Below are 15,555 nucleotides of genomic sequence, written 5' to 3'. Positions count from 1 at the left end.
GAAAAAAAAAAAAAAAACAGAGGAAAGAGGGTGTAGTCGTGCACCATAAAACGTCCCACTGCCTTTCCCAGGGCCAAGTCCTCGCTCTGTTTCTAATGAACTCATTTATTCTGTTTTGCTGGCATTGCCTCCACAAGCAACAAAAGACAGCCTTCTGGTCTGCCTCTCTGAATGCTCTGCTTCAGGGTTTGTTGAGCATCTCGGTATGTCCTATGGCATTACCTTTGTTTACTTAACACTCACCATCGATCAAATGCAAACCTGAGACTGTCCTCCACTGACCAAAGCATCGCTAATTAGCATATCCCTCTAAAACGACACTGATCGCAAGTGACTGATTGAATTTATTTGCAACTGATGCATTACTATGGAGTGTTTTTAGCCAAGCAAACTGTCTTCCCCTTAAAGATTTAAAGACAGAATCCCTGAAAAAGGCTGTTTTTGTGCCCATATATTCTGGTCCATGTCAAACAATAGCAACAAAGGCAGAAACATCAATTGGCAGCTCATTTTGTGTGAACACAAAATGGCATTCTGATTTTGGCCAAATATTTAATCTCTCCTCCTCTTTTTCTCTCTCTTTGTCTATCTCTGTATGTCTGCCTCTCTCTCCTTCTTTCTTCCTGAATATTACGCCACTGGGAAGTGAAACAGATAAATAAATAAATAAAAATGGAGAGCACGGATCCCCACTCCTCCGCTCTTCTCGGCTGCACGCCTGTGATGTCATAATCACTCACATCAAAGGCTGCGCGCTCAACACGGCGACTGTCAGCTTCCCTGGAGGCGTCATTAAAAACGAACAGAGCAAACTGAGCCAGGCTGACAGAGACGCATCAAAACTTCCTAACGCACATAGGCACACATGTGCAGGTGGGCGCACACGCACTGTGTTACTGCACATGCTAGCATGGTTGCATGTGTATCCAGATGCATGCACACGCACACACACACACACACACACACACAAATACTGACAATTGAATAAAATCCTGTTCTCATCGACATGGCTGAATAGGAGCTGAGCGTTACAACGACACATGGGTTGGCTCCAGCTGCATTGTACATGTGAGTGGTAACAACCACAGCATCTGTTGTAAAGATGTGCTGTCGTGATGTACATTCATGATGCACACTCATGTTGCTGCCAGTCCAGGGCATAATGCAGAGCGTGCACAGAAATGTACAAATAGCCTACATCCAAGCGCCCACCTGGTTTGCATCCCGCTGTCTGTCTCTCTCACACTTGCCCACACGCATACATGCACACACACACACACACACACACACACACATAGAGGCGCACACTCATTTACACAAACTGGAGGGAGGACTATAAATAGTATACCTATGATGCGATGCTGTGTGTGGTTTCTCCCTATGGGTTTGTGTGTGACAGTCAGAGTGAAGGGAGCGGGAGGCAATGAAAGGGGGTGAAAGGAGTGGGTGCTGAGGGGGAAGCGGGCTTGATGGCAGAGGAAGAGACGGGATATTTAAGAGAAAGATGGGCTGCTCAGGTGTACAGCCAGTGATAAACAGCACATGACAGGGATGTAAAAATGGCAGGCCCCCTTTGATTTTGAATCATTCTTTGTTAAAAAGGACATCTGTGTTTGTGTGCACATGTGACTCTGGCACGGGTTTATGTAAGATTCGTGCTTGTGGGTTGACATGGTGTTCCTTGTATAAGACTTACTCCTGGAAGGGTCTTCTGCTCGTGCAATGCATTCTGGGCTTTGAGGGCCGACTCTCTGGCACAGTAGGTGAGGAAGGCACAACCTGAAACACAGTGAGAGATATATTTATGTTATGTGGATGAGAGAAATGGAACGGAGAGACAGTTACGAGAAGGGGCGGCACCAATCACTAGTGAATAGCCAAAAAAACAACACACACATCAGTGTGTGTGTCTGCGAGCATTGATGCACAAGAAGCAGTATTTCAGCAACTGAACAAACTGAACATTCCTGTGTACACAAACACGGCCCATACACACTCAGGAAGAGGAGTGAAAGTGCAACCATAAACTGAGGCTTTGGAGATTTGTGCATATTCTGTTGCGGGAGATCAACTCTCACCCGCAAAAGACATTGGATCTGATGGCGCCTTCTCCCTGGCAATCCGAAATGGCAGTTATCCATTCATCCATCGCACTCCTCTGGCTGCTGTGACAGGGATAGACATTTCCCTGACAGCTTCTCTCTCTCTCTCTCTCACCCCTCCCTCCTCTTTCTCCCTCCACCCCTTCATTTCTCTGTCTCTCTGCTCCATATGTTCCAAGACTACCCACAATCCTCGGTTTTGTTAGCACCTGGGCTGACATGTGGGGGTGGAAGGAAGATGGAAACACGCAGGAGGCGAGGAAGGAGAAGAAGAAGCCTCGGGGAACGTGTAAGCTGTTCCCTCGCCACCCCCCTGTTGACAGCGAGGCACATGCCACTGTCAGAGAGCTGACAAACTGTCAATCTACAGATCAAGGCTAATGATTCATGTGCCTGACAGTTTAATAAAACACTTACAAAGACAATTGCACAATAGGCGGTGACATAATTCGATTTCAGGCAGATTTTCCTCATGCTAAATATGCAGGTGTTTTGTTTGTTTGGCCAGCAGCAGCCTCAAGAAAAAAACAAAAAAAAAAAGTAATTTAAATTGAATTCAGTTAAAGTCATTGACAAAAAAAAAAAAAAAAAAATGTTGTACACATGGGCCAAACAGGCCCTCGGTTCACACAATGGTAACCATATTAGCAAACATTTGAAAACGTGTTCTTTTAGTGAACAACAATGTAAACATCAGAGCAGCAAGAAAAAAAAAACAAAAAACAAAACTCTTGACACTCTGGCAGACATGCAGACACTGACAAACTGCTCCCTGCTGTCATGTAGGCAAAGTACCATGAGCACAAAGACACAGAAGAACCACCGTTTGTTCCGCAGAACATCAAGGACTAAGTATTAGATGATTATCATAGACGCCTCCCCCTAAAAAAACAACAAAAAAAAAAAAAACAAAAACATACATCCAGTGCAGTTGATAAACATCCCCCTCCTCTAGTTTCGCTTCACTTTGTTCTTCGTGCATACTGGGGGCTATTTATTGTGGAGGGCAGCACCATGTACTGTATGTAGAAGCAGCATGCCTCCCGTCCTCTTGGCTCTGTGTCTTTAACCCTGGGTCGTCCTGATGGCGGGACGCTGGGGAGCTCCGCCTGTTGGTGTTTTTTAATTAACGGGCCTCTCCCTCATTAGGCGAAGTGGGAGCTGGCCGCTGACAGCTTGGCTGCCTCCTCATCCTCTCTGGGCCTGTCGTGTTAACGCTACATGCAAGCCCTGTCCCACAGGAAGCACGCTCAAGCCTCTGATTCACACGCCTGACACTCGCTCGCATGTTCGGCGCATCGACACCCACTGCACCCAGCATATGGAAGAAATATTCAGATCCAGCTATAGCATACTGTAAAAACACTCTAAAATTAAAATACTCACAGTGCAAAAAAATGTCACTCACTGAGGAAAGAAACCACAATGACTATGGTACAGATTAACATCTACAGGTTATTACATATTATAACTGTGATTTGCACTGCAAGTTTTTGTAAATGTTTGAATATGCAAATATCCAATATCTAGTTAAATATGCACTAATTTTCACACACTTCGAGAACAGACATTTTGAAACTGGACAAAGTCAGGCCCAAAATTCTTGTTTCAGCTTGCAGACATGTTAAAGCCAAAAGTTTGAGAGATGGGATTAATTTTTTTAACGCTTTTTTTTTTTTTTACCAGAATATGCTGCCAACAGCCACAAATTAGGCAATTTTGACATTTTAGTTTGAAATAAGGAGAAACTACGAGAAATTCTAAAATTCCTCATAATTCTATTGGAAACCAATATTTACAGAGAAGTGTCTGTAAAGTGGAATTTACAGGACACACCACATTCATTCCAGTGAAGCTGAGATACAAATAGATCAAATTTCATAAGATAAACATGTATATCTTGTTGTGATCGATGTCTTAGATACGTGCCTAGGATTCAAAAATGGGGGATACATCGAAAAGTCAAGGCCATACACCAACATCTGCATCTGGGAAGTGGCTGTCCGACAGCGTTTAGCTCAGCTGCTCATCATTGCAAACTAGACGTCACCCATCTCCTGAGCAACTCAGTCTTCATTGGGCCACGTCAGCCAAGATCATCCTGGCCGACAACTCTCGGGAGGTTGCAGGCTGGCAACACTGGGTGGAGGAGGTGATTTTCTGGCAAATGACCTTTGATAGGACTTACAGATTGCCTTCAGGGTTGGATTGAATTGTTAGTTTTAAGAACTTTTGCACACTTTCTTTTACTGCCCTTGTTGATGTCTACTGAGTTTTGCTTGTCTTTTATTCTCTACGTGTTTGGCTTTTGTATACCTTGATTATGAGGTTTGGCAAGAGGATATGTTATCTGTTGTAGGGTTTTAGAGTTTTTCCAGCACTCTGTCTTATTTGTCTGAATGGCACCACAGCTTGCCCAGTAAACAAGTATGTTTCGGTGCTTTGTCAAGGTGAGGCGGGGATTGTGGTCCTCGTGTAATGGAGAAGGGGGGTCAGGGTCGACGGGGTTAACTCCAACCATCATCAACTAGTTCTTCCTGTGATTCAAAACAATTTCTACTACTACTTATTTATCACCTCATTTTGATGCACTCTCAGTTGACGCCTGTGATATTAAGCTTCGATGTTAAGGGCATCCCGTTGACACCGAGGTTTAAAATGCTGACTTTGCAACCTCAGCATGGGACCTGCCATTTGCCATCTTTCACTTCCTTATGTATGTGTGCGAGTGTAGATGTATATACTTATGTGTGTACACGTAAATGTTGAGAGACTAAGTGAACGTACAATAAAAAATCTTAATCTGAAAAGCATCTACTACATATGACAATAGAAAAAAAAAACAAAACAAAAAAAAACAAAACAGAAAGATAAAATGCAAATACTCTGAAATGCAGTGAAGCAGAGAGCGATTACATGGATATGTAAGTCGAATGGTAAAGTACAAGAACATCAGTGCTGCACATGTATGGAGGAGTAAAGCCTGCTTGCGCACGATCTCACACACATAGACACATACGCATGCACACTGTCGCACACTCTCACACACAGAAAGTGACAGTCAACAAACGTTCAATTTATCATCATTGTCACAAGTCAGATGCTGGCAGCAGCTCTAGTATCTGACGAAGACCCATATTGGCCCAGGAGAGGGAGATAAGCTGTTTGTTTCTGCTGTCAATGCTGCCAATTTGGTTTGCCATCACTTCAAATTCAAATCAACAGCAGCGCAGAGGGGATCTGAGAGAATGTGCATATGTGTGTGAGAATGAGAGAGAGAGAGCAAGAGGAAAGGGTGAAGAAAGAAGGGCAAGGGAGCAAAAAGAAAGGTGGGGGGCAGAAGAGAGGAAAAGCTGAGCAGCGAGGGATGCTCGGTAAGACGGAGCGAGAGAGAGAGAGAGTAGATAAGATCACCTAGCTTCTGTGAACACCATCCCCCTATGTCCTACACTCGCTTCTTATCTCAACCGCTGCAGACACCCTAAAGGGACACACACCCACAGAGAGAAAAAGAGAGAGAGAGACAAGGAGAGGGAGCGAGAAAGAGAAAGAGAAAAAGTGTAAGAGACAACGAGGAAGAGAGAGAGGACTGTAGGGAAGAAAAAGTGGAATGAAAGAAAAGCAGCAAGGGAATAGTGGAGACTATGAATACTCACTGGTGGGGGAAGTAGCAAAGACATGAGCTTCAGTGGTGAAATCCACCAACTGTCACCAGGCCTTGTTTAGGCGACAGCTGTGTTGGACCACATAGCGCTCTGACTTTGTTGACTATGGGAAACCTTGACTTGATGATCTGTCTTTGCTTTCATATTTTGATAACTACATACGATAGAAATATGTCACACATCTAAATAATCTATTACTGCTTATTTAAAGCAACGTCTTATGTTCTCTGTTCATGGCTGTCTTATCTCACAAGCCATTAGCTGTCACTGAAAATTTGTTGCAATGTCCAACTCTTAAGCTTCTTTGTTGTCAATGGCAACGTGGAGGCAACACTGCTGCTACCTGCTAAATAGTTTATAGCAGAGAGGGTAAGTGCAGAGTCAGAGGAGAAATCACTGTGGGTTTGTTGTGTGAGTGACTGTATTAATCATGTGATTCCTTGTTAATATAAAACACCAATAGGGACTTTGGACGTATTTTTGCACATCTTTCTAAATGGTCAATCAAATATTAAACTTTGGTGTCATATCCAATCTAATTTTTCAACTTCAAAGGTATGTAGTAACACCACGTTTCATTTGTGTGTAATCAAACTGTGTAAATTCTTGCTCAACCTATTAAACCTCTCCAATTGCCAGAAACAGTCCAGTGAGCAGGACCTGTGTGACCTCAAGTCCAGCTACAGACCTGGATGGGGAGAAAAACAATCTTCAAATTCACCTCAGAAGCTAAGTATGATGCTGCTAGAAGTAAAACTACTAATGCATTCCTGAATTAGCAATTTGCAGGGTTACTGGACATTTGAATTACTTTTTACTAGCATGCATTGCTTGACGCCACCCAAGACTAGAAAGCTTGGGGGCGATGTTATTGCACAGAATTCTCTAATTATCTTGTGCCCATTAATTCAGGGATTGTAAAAGGCTGACATAAAAAGTTCCCTCCTCTCTCTCTATTCTTTTATTCCCAGCCACAGATGGGGAGAAACTCCCAGTGATCATTTAAATATTTCAGAACATCTTGGTAAGAGCCTAAAAAGAGTCAATAGCATTAAAAAGCTTTATCCACAGCACAGCTGAAATTCCACGCTGCAGAGCGCTGGAACTCTGCCTTGAAAAACTTTGGCATGAAACTTTGTTTGAGGCTGTCCAATTTCAGTCAGTCAATAGAAATCTCCACGTCTCTCCCTACCTCAGTTCTGTTAACACTTATCTCCGCCTGAAAGGGTTTACCAAGGACAGCCTTTGCTCAATAAACAGAGGAATGTTTTTTTCCTCCTCTTTAAAAGATTGACCTTAAGACAAGAACGTTCTAACTGGATTTTTGTGAGTGCTAAGGCTTAGATAAAGCTCTTCCATTCCCTCTTTAAATGGGTCAGAGTAAAGATGAAAATTCTTGACCTGTTGTATTCAGAGAAATAGCATATAGAGCCTTGGTCTTTTAGTCATACACTGAAAACGAGTTCCACTGATTGCAATAAAGGAATACTAATAAGTGCTTTATTAACAGAGACGCTGATTCAAAAATGATACCATTGCCCCAGTACTCCTTTAAGTGGGACGCTATGATAGTTACTATTCACTTTCTGATTGAACACCATATATTCAAAGAAGAGGAGTTGCGATGCAAAAAATTCCAAGTTTGAAAATAAAGTATCGGCATTAGCTATTGCAACCATGATCTCTAAAGCTATATGGTCGCATAATCTTCAGAATATCTGATCACGTCCTGAACTCTAGTCCTTATACTCATATTCACATTGAGATGCTTTGGATGAATTCAAAATGCAGACTGCTCCAAGTTAAACGTCTCCCACTCTGAATCAAGTATCAGTGTGAGAATCCCAGACAAACCCCTTCAGTGATTCAATGAAGAGAGCAGCAGTCACTCATCTCCCTTTCACCTTTGCTGACCTTTCAAATCATTACTCACCATGGAGGAAAGAGACAGAAGATAGAAGCTGTTTTAGGGGACATGGCCAAGGTCCCGGGAACACTCCCACTTTCTCCCAGGATCATCTTAAAATCTTTCATTGGCAGCTGTGAGTCCTGATTAAATAGAAGCTAAGAGAATAGTACTGTACTCTGTTTGAACAAGAAAAAAAAATAAAATTCAATTACTGTCCAGCATCCACATCAAGCTTTTTTTTTTCCATTGTGTAAAACAAGCCTTAAAAATTCAGGAGCTGTTACACGGACTAATGAATGCTGGTCCTGAGTATATCATTTCAGCAGAGTGAGGCAGAACTTAGGGGAAGTGCTATGAAAGAAGAGGTGAATTCATTTACAGTAATAACAGTCCCAGTTCTCCAATAGGCAACTCTATGCAGATCCCTTAGTCCAAGATAAATCCATAATATAGACACATACATTACAAAAGGAGCCAAAGTTTATTATTAGGTGACAGATAAAATTCAAAGGGACAGCAGTACCGCAGTCTTTTCATTTTTTTTTGCCTCATTCCTAAAAGCACAAGGCATAGCAATTTAGTACAATAGCGGCTACAGTTGTAACTAAATTACTCCCTGAGACAAGAATATGAAGATCATCAAATAAAAGTTATTATAATGTATCCTGGGTGGAAACTGAGTTCTGACTGACTGGAAGGTGTCAAATAAATTTTAGTAACTGGGCATTTCCAGCAAAACTGTTACATCATCTTGCCGTTTAAATGTGCTCTGAGGGTTTGAATGGTCCGGCTCAGCAACACAGTGAAAAATAGCCTGAATAAATTGCTTGAAAATTACCCAAAATGCGTGTGCAACTATTGTGGGGGATAAAATCACCTGATTTATGACCATAAAACTTTTCAGCATCACTGATTATGACACTCATATGTAACTGAAAGCTCTAAATTCTACAGACAAAAGCACTTTTAGGAGGCTATAAAGAAAAAAAAAAAGAATGAACCAGGATAAGAACAAGTGAAAACCAAAAGGATTGGACGTGGGCAACCTCCAAAGCTAAAATTTATCCAGTAATCCAGAGATTACAGGCATTAATATCAAATGCATGCATACTAAAAATGTTCTCACACAATTTGATGCATTCTCACATTCCGACCACTGATAGATTGGGACAAAATGTATATTTTATACCTAAAAATGTGCAGTGTGTGTTAATGGGAGAAAACCTACAAATGGTATTCATGTTAGTGAATGTGACTGTGCGTGTGTGTGTGTGTGTGTGTGCGTGTGAGAGAGAGCCCCCGAAGATAACAAGTCCCATCTCTCGCCCCGCTTCCCAGAGAGGCCGTCTCTAAGCTGTGCTAATCGATTGGCAAAGGAGGAAAAAGGGCCAGCTTTAATGTGTTGCATGTGAAGGATTTACTGGAGAGCAGAGCCACTGAATCAATGGAGTAGAAAATGCATCATTAGGACAGTCTTGCCCCCCCCACCACCCCCAAAACACACACACACACACACACACACACACACACACTACCCTTCCATCAGCCCTCTGCCCCTCCACCCACATACAGTCCCACGAAGGTCAGGAAAGAAAGCACACACTAACACAAACTTGACTTAAATGTGAAGTTTGAGCCCGCATGCTCCAAACAACACTCACCCCATGTCCATCGCACCGAGCAAAGATTGCGCTTGAATACACACTCATAGCAAGACAAACTTGTTAAAAGCTCCCCTGATGGTAAAAACACAAACACACACAGACACACGTGCACACATAACGTCTCGAGCTGTCCCCAAGATCCAGACAGACCAATGAGCTCACTCACATCCTACCTCAGCCATTTTGTCAGGAGATTTTTGGGAGACCCAAATTTAGCTTTTCAAGGTATGAATTATTAAACGTGGAATGACTCCTAAAATGAACCAAAAGTCTGCGCTGTTATGCATGAGGTTGGACACCCTGGGAAATGTATTGATGCTGACTAACCCAATAATTTATGACAGACAACAGATTTTTTTGGAGCACTTTCATGACCAAATTATAACAGTTCAGGGTTTCATTTGGGAACTTTGCAGTCGTCAGAGCGGAAAACCTCCGGAATAGTGTTTGGACTATCATGGGACACTAAAACTCTCCTCTGAAAACCAAACTACACGGCACTTTAATTCTGAATGTCTTGCCTCACATCTTAAGTGAATTGGGCTCTTTTCATGTATGTCAGGTTCTCTAAAAGACAGAATATTCCTGTTGGTAGTAGAGCAATGTTAAACGATTCTACAGCATGATCCTACATGACGATGGTGTTCAGTATGAATGCAGAAAGTCATGACTTTGACTTTCATGCATGAGGATTTGCCCATTTATCACTGGCCTGTGTTCAGCATTTAACAAAAAAGTTTTGTCCATAGATATGTTTCCATCCACCTCTTTGTTGAGGTTGGGAAAAAATGGAATGAAGTGCAATGGAAACAGCCTTAGCAAGTAAATGATGACAGATGAAGCTTAAGTGGCTATCTGTGTATCTATCATGACCAATGAAGAGACTGTCACCGTCCTCCTAGCGATGAATGAAACAAACACATAGATAGATAGATGGATGGTAGATAGGTAGGTAGGTAGAGCATATGGTGTCAACAGTCAACTAAAGCCAATTAATCAAAACTCCATCTGCAGATGAATCATGTATCACAAAGAAGACAAAGTGCTTTCCCTCTGTCATGGGAGTGGTCCCATGCCTCGTCCCCCCTGGTAAAACACTTACAGGATAAACACTCCCATTAATATTCCTCTGTGCACCTCTCCTCTCCACTCATACACGCATACACTCTCCTTTCTTCTCCTTTCCTCTCCCTGTCCTATTATCCGGCCTCAGCGGACATCCTGTCCTGTCCCGTCCGCCTTGCCAACCTGCAAGATGGAGATGAGAGGACGATCCAAACGCAGAAGGGGGAACATGAATCATTACACTTCCTGTTGTTGCACCCCGTGAGGGGAAGGAAGAGAGAGGACGCCCCCAGGGCTCCGATTGATTCCGCAGACTTAATTGGGTTTATTAGCCAAGATGTTGGGCCCCTTGAGGTGGCTCCCAGAGGCTGCTGGGCGCCCCCCCACTCCCATTCCTACTCCTCTGAAGGAGAAAGCCTGCGTAATTGTTTTCCCTCCATCTTCTGTGTCATTGTCAGATGGGTCCTGCGGGATTATTAGCAACCCCAGGTCCCTCAATAATTCATCCAGAGCTATTTATACACAGATGGAGAGTCCTCTAAAGTCTCCCCCAGTGAGCTTATCTGACGCTTAGACAGACAGACAGAGAGGGGGAAAGCGATAGAGAGGAACAGTGCTACAAAGAGAAAAGGCAAGAGAGAGATAGACGGAGAGAAAATAGAAGAGACATACATGAAGAGTAAGGAGGATGGAGGGAGGCGATCGCAAAAAGAGATGGAAAGACGAGCAACACAATTCTGACAGTGTGTGAAACAGTGAGAGTGAGGGAGAGCAGTGCTTTACGTAGACACAATGACAATGTTTCTGGTGTGCATTGAGTTTCAAGGTGAAACTCTCTCATCTGCTTTGCCAAAGTGAACAAAAGCACTGTCCCGGGAATAGTCTACCCTCACACAACACACATTAATGGCTTTTAATCTCCCCCCACCCTTTTTCCTCCATTTAACACAATTAAGATGTTTGCAAAGCTAACATGGACCACTAGTCGCTATAGGAAGGACGGATGAAAGACATTCATGGATTTCCGTTTGCAAAGTAAACACAGTTATCCGTCCTTTCTAACATGTCAATGCATAAGACCAACAAAATAGGAGCCGGCGGTTTCTTAAATCACCTAATCATTCACCAACATTACATTAACACATTAGCATATTAACATTACCTTGTTAAGCAGCTTCTAATCCCAAACAGATAGTGTTTGGGCAACACAACGCTGCGTGACTGCAAGCTTTTAATAGCTTTGGAGATACCTGTGTCTTTCTGCCTGTGAGTTGAAGGGACATTTGGTTGTCGTCAGACTAATGAAGCTTTTGGCGCACAAAGTTGATTTTCAAAGTCCCTTTGTTGGCTCTCCAGCCACAGATAATTATATATATTCATCCCCTTTGGCAGTCACTTTTATCCAGCTCATTTAGAAAGCTTGGCTTCCTCTTGGACAAATTGGGACATTGAAAGGAAGATCGGAGTGATAGTTTTTACATTTTGCATCGATGGCAAATTAATCAGGGCAACTATAGCTATGGGAAAAGATTTACTTAAATGGCCTATGAAAAGCTGTTCATTTGTCTGTGGTAAGTAGTATCACAAAAGTTATGTCATTATCTAAAATGCATTATTTCTGCCTGTAAGAGTGTCAGACTGTAGGTTCATATAGCTTTGCTCTGGAAGCTAACTGTTGATTAATTTGGAGAATACATAATAAATCACAATTAAATATGTTTACTTAGAGGGTTTAGTGAGAAAGTTTTTTTTTTTTTTTTTGCTCACTCTATGGCAGGTCAGTCCACTGAAGTGCATCAAGGTCTGTAGTAACGCAAACTATATGGCTTTTAACTATATTGTGTTTGCTGAATTGGCACTAAATGTTCTTTATTTGATGTGTTTATATTAGTTTATACTAGTTTATACTAGTTTCAGGAGGGAATATTGAAGGTTTAAATGCTGTAACCTTTTAATATTTCCTTAACTTAAAATGTTCAGTTTTAAATATGGTGTCGCAAACAAATTTTCTGGGATTCTACAACTCGTGTTTTGTGAAATAAACATTTGCCTTTGGTGGGTAGAGGCCATGTCAAAGTAATTGCTGCTGCCCACTGTGTCCTCGTGGTATTGATGAATGATCCAAAGAGAAGTGTCTCTGTCCATTACACACACACACACACACACACACACACACACACACACACACACACACACACACACACACACAGATGTTGCGCCAGGAAAAGCTAAGCTAATCAACTAGCCAATGCAGGCACACTAACGCATGCGCGCACACACAGATCTCTCTGTGTCTCTATTTATCTAAGAAGCCCACAAAATCACTCCACACCAAGTGAGGCGGGCTATGTATAGGTTTGACCAGGATTCCCATCTCCGGTTCTGTGATTAAAGGACCAAACTAATGGGCTCTGTCTCGTTGGGAACCTGCATGGGGCTGGGAGAGACCTCAGAAGCCATTAAATTGCAAATCTGTAATAATTTGCTGAAGGCTTTCTGTCCAGATCATTCCCTAGGCTGATTTGTGTATTGAGGTAGTGCTCTGAATGGCAAAGCACAAACCCAGCTGCACCCGACGGCAAGCTGGCCAAGTTAGTCTACTGGAGGGCACACTCCACATTCACTCAGGGCCATATTTACTTACAAGAAATCACAGCACAAACTTGTGCTGTGCCCTTTTCATTTAATTTGTGTCTACAATCTGCACAAAATTAGAGCCTGATTTCTGAAGGCAGTGGCTAATCACTCGGATGGCCCTCAGAGTGAAGCAGAGCTTAAAAGGCACAAAGAGGTGCAGACTGCGGTCTGAGGGGTATTTCATCAGAAAAGAAATAGAATATTCTGTAATGTTGAAATAAATATTCTTTATGAGATAAAAACAAAGCTCTTCATTGGTCTACAATAACCCAATGACAACAATGATTCATTTACTTTATTGCGAAGACCGGCCGAATGTAAAGGTGTTCAATTCATATTTCTAGGAGATTAAAAATCAACTGCAAGTACATGCATAATACATAGCTTATAAAAAAAATGTGCTAAAATCTAAGCTTCTTATCAAGACTACAGTCAGCACTGAGGATCAACGGCTCAGTCAATGCCACGTCCTAATGAAGTTTAATAAGTGCAGTACAACTCCCTCCTTGCCCCTTCTTTTTCTTGTAAATAAAATAAAGCAATCAAAAGCTGCCTTTGTTTTTAGCTACTGATCTTGTTTTTTGTTGCATATTGTTTTTGAACTAATTCGCTTTCAATAAAAAATGTCTTCACCACCTCTATCATGTATAAAAGCACCCACGGAAGCTTTGATCTATTGGGTGATGCAGAGATCGACACAAACTGCATACACTTGACCAAGTAAAGCACAGTGAACACACTTTTATGTCATATTTGTCATAGTCTTTCACATTGAGCACTGGGATCGTACAGATCGCTGCCAAAATTGCAACAGTTCCGAAAATTTCCAATGAGAGACTTCTATATATATGTTTCATGTCATCACTGACTTTTTTCTGGTTCGAAGGTGGAAAAAAGGCATGATCACATATTTGTGTGCAAAAATAAACACACAAACACACGCTGTGCAGTGCACTCATGCTATATTGTCTAGTTGACTGGCTGACTTCAGTTTGTTAGAAGCTTCAGTTTCACCCAGAATGCATCCAACATCTTTACCCTCCAATATGTGTATGTAAGGCTGTACAACCTGCAGGAGTTAACCTGTGCACACACCACATTGACAAATATACAATAAGATCTGCCCCATGAACATGTTGTCAGAGAGCCTACAAATATTGGGGGCACTTTGTTATTTACCCCCGGGGTAGCTGGGAGCTGCAGGGGTCTAATTCTGCTACCATCCCAGGAAGGTCATTCTCCCTTCTCGAGCCATGATGGCCACAGAATAGTGCTTAAATCTGGCAAAACACAGCCGATAAATTACAGCAGAGGACAGAGGGGTCGGAGTCTGGCATGGAACTGGGCCAGAAGCCATCAATCTGCCGAGGCCAGCGAGGGCGACATCTGTCTCTGGGACTCCCTCACTCTTTCTACTCCTCACTCTGTCTGTCGTTTTCCTTTCCTGCTTTTCAGTCTTCCCTCTTTCCAGCCCCTTTCCCTTTCCTTTTTGCTCACTCCTCGCCTGTCATTGAACAATTTCTCTGCGCCTCCATTTTTTTTTTTTGTCTGCACCTGTCTGAACAATCTCTGCTCCCTTTCCTTTTTATTGCTCTGTCTCTTGAAATTTTCTCTCTGTCTTTGTGTGCAACCCCTCCTCCACCCTAACTCTCTTCCATGGATCTCCCTTGCCTCTTTTCACGCATTCTCTTACATCATCCGTGTTTCAACATCTCTCTAATTCTCCTTCCCTCTTACTCCCTCTCTCACCCGCTCTCTCTGTCTTGAGCTCCTTGTCGTTTTACGCACTCTTGCACCATCTCCCTCTGCAGCGATATGTTTTGGTCGATGTGTTCTCCAACCAGCAGTATAGGATAAAACCTTGATGTATTTTCTCACCATGTGTTTCCAATACGATTTGAATGGTAACATCTGATAGTAAAAAGACAAAACAAAGCACAGTTTTTGGGGGAATGAAAATGCAATGGATCCAGACTTGGTGCCACTTAAAATATAAATACAAAACATGAAATTGATGAAAAATTCAAAGCTGATTGGTGGATTTGATTTTTAAGTTTAAACTTGTCACACCTAATATCCAACAAAGATTTCTCTTTGGTTGACGCTGCTGCGAGAACATCTTGCACTACATTCGCTTACCCAAACCCTCGAAAACTTCTGCATTACTTATTAATCCTCCTTCATTTTCTGAATCAAACTTGGCCTTTAATAATTGAGATGGATCTTTGAAAAGCCCTAACGTCCATTCCCACCTTCCTTTTACAAGTCAACGTGGTGCATTTTTAATTGGGGGACATGAAATAGGCATGAAGGGAGATGGGAAGAAAGCGAATTGAATCAGGGACACTAAAACCTGGCAGTCGCTGCACAGCATAGGAGTATGCATGCATGCGGAGAAGGCTACATATGCATCTCGCCTGACAAGTCACACATGCTCAACTGTCTTTAACGTGCTTTCTGTCTAGGACAAATAGTACAAGACTCATGTAATCCCTGCTTTAGAGTATCCCAGC

At 42.4% G+C, this 15,555-nt stretch overlaps 1 protein-coding gene across 1 annotated transcript in view; it reads right to left on the bottom strand.

The window, feature by feature from the left end:
- celf4 (CUGBP, Elav-like family member 4) overlaps positions 1-15,555 on the bottom strand; it is a 77,601-nt gene that overhangs the window by 54,863 nt on the left and 7,183 nt on the right. Inside the window, exon 2 of the mRNA XM_029502933.1 lies at positions 1,697-1,779. Coding sequence (XP_029358793.1) covers positions 1,697-1,779 — 83 coding nt within the window. The remainder of the gene's footprint in view (positions 1-1,696; positions 1,780-15,555) is intronic.

Source organism: Echeneis naucrates, chromosome 5 (assembly GCF_900963305.1).
Source record: "Echeneis naucrates chromosome 5, fEcheNa1.1, whole genome shotgun sequence".
Lineage (NCBI taxonomy): Eukaryota > Metazoa > Chordata > Actinopteri > Carangiformes > Echeneidae > Echeneis > Echeneis naucrates.
This window is presented reverse-complemented; position numbering and strand designations above follow the sequence as displayed.